At 46.8% G+C, this 2,049-nt stretch overlaps 1 protein-coding gene across 1 annotated transcript in view; it reads left to right on the forward strand.

The window, feature by feature from the left end:
* Positions 1-780: 780 nt before the first annotated feature.
* The window catches only part of DNAL4 (dynein, axonemal, light chain 4), a 2,775-nt gene continuing 1,506 nt past the window's right edge, over positions 781-2,049 (forward strand). The window contains exons 1-2 of the mRNA XM_009881823.1: positions 781-1,001; positions 1,848-1,931. Of these exons, the coding sequence (XP_009880125.1) occupies positions 930-1,001; positions 1,848-1,931 (156 nt within the window). The 5' untranslated portion in view covers positions 781-929. The remainder of the gene's footprint in view (positions 1,002-1,847; positions 1,932-2,049) is intronic.

Below are 2,049 nucleotides of genomic sequence, written 5' to 3' on the forward strand. Positions count from 1 at the left end.
AGATGGCAACTCTACAGACTTGGCATAAATGCTTGGTCTGGGTGATGTTGCCTGACACCGTGTTTGTTTTGTTTTCCCTTTAATATGGGATCACCCTTGCTTCCTCTGGGTAGGAGAGGAAGGTGCTTTGTTCTGGATGAGAGCACCAGAGGGAATACCAGGTGAAATGTTCTGAATCTGCCAGTCTGACAGTGCTGTGCCTCTGCATTGCCGGAGAAGCTGGTTGGTTAATTAGGCCCAGAGGCATGGTCCAGAGTTTTCCCATATGGTCCTCCCCAGCTGACAAATGCTTGGGGATGTGAGGAGCAAGTGCACAAACCAGACCAAGATGTTCCCATTAAACGTTTCTGTCCAGACATGTGCGCTGATCCTGTTCCTAAAATACTCTTACCCTTTGCTTGTCGTGCACAGTTTGAAACCCTCATGGAAAATAGCGTCCTGGGAAAATCTTTTTGCAATTAACCAATAGACATAATGGCTGATGTATTGTTCTCTCCTCCCTTGTCGGAAGCTGTACCCGGACTTGGCTCCTTCCCTCAAGCTCGATTGGTGCTTCTGGGAAGTGCTGTGCTCTTGAAGCCTCATTTATGGAAAATGATATGTTGTTTAAGTTTGCTTGCATTAATGGTCTGTAAGATAACGCTCTATGTGTGTGGTGTGTAAAGGTGGTGCTAAGGAACAGCAGGTAACTGAGATGGGACAATATTCTCTTAATAGTTTTATTGGCTTTCCATTTTAATTCAAAGCTTTCTTTCTCTTTCCTGTGTTTGTTTTTGTTCAAGCAGTGTCTTCTGGGCCGTTTCCCCCCCTGCTGAAGCTGCTCTGCCCATCTTCACAGAGCCGTGTTCCTCTCAGCTGTCTGTGCTGCAGCACCTTGCTGAGCTCCGGGCAGCCCCTCAGCCCCTTCCCGGGGTCACTGTGGAAAGACCATGGCAGACACCGGGGAGGGGAAAAAGGAGGAGGCTGATTATAAAAGACTTCACAGCTTTCCACTGATTAGGGTAAGAAGAAGGATGGATTACGCATTTACCAGTGTTTAAGATATGAAATTCTACCTTCCAAACTAGCATTTCTCCTGCTGAGTAGTTGCTGTGAATGTGTCTACTGATGGTCCTGCGGAGGGGTCCCAGTCATCACCACTGCTTTCTCCCTGTCCTTGGCCTCTGTCAGGGAAACTTATTAGAACCGTTGTTCCCCCTCGCTGCCCCTGTCAGCCAGGGGAAGCCTGGGGCAAAGTGATCCCATCTAATAGGTTAAACATGCTCCCTTTGGAGCCCTCTCCTGTATTCTGGATGCAGCTGATGCAGCTTGCCTTTTTTTCCCTGCAGGAGCTGGAGTAAAAGATCTTGCAGATAGCAGAAGAGGAAGAAAAGGCTGTGTAATTTAGAATTCTTTGTTAGGCATATAGCAATAATTAAGGACTCTGGTTGGAGCAGTATTAACGTGCTTTCTTTTCATCTTATAACAGAAAAACTGACAAATGTATTTATCTCCACCTTTAACCTGTGCTTACTTAGTGCTAGTCTTAATGTTAGGTAGAGAAGAATTCTGCATTGGCTTGGACAAAGAAACAAATGGGTCACTTGTAATGCAGTAAGCCATTTTCATATTTACTGTTCTCTGAAACAGTGGAAATGCTTGGTGTACGGACAAGCCCCTGTTGCTGGTGATGGCCCCTCACCTTGAAGCAAGCAGTAAAAGTCACAGGGACTAGCTGCCTTTTGCCCACCCCCAGCAGTCTAGGCCCCTGCTATATACCCTGTGCAAAAGTAAGGGCTACTTACTATTTTCGTGTGTCTAGCTGTTATTTTTCTGCTTAGTTCTTTTTGTTTGTTTCCTCTTTTCAGCACACAGATATGCCGGAGGAGATGCGTGTAGAGGCTATGGAGCTGTGTGTCACGGCGTGCGAGAAATATGCCACCAACAACGAGGTACTAGCCACATTCCAAAATGGCCAGCTTTCAGTCACTGCAGCTCAGGGAACCTGCAGGAGCAGGGCTAAGGGTGAGGAGCAGAGTGGAGTCAGATCCTGACATCCTATTACACTCT

This window comes from Charadrius vociferus, unplaced genomic scaffold (assembly GCF_000708025.1).
Source record: "Charadrius vociferus isolate BGI_N301 unplaced genomic scaffold, ASM70802v2 scaffold413, whole genome shotgun sequence".
Classification (NCBI taxonomy): Eukaryota; Metazoa; Chordata; class Aves; order Charadriiformes; family Charadriidae; genus Charadrius; species Charadrius vociferus.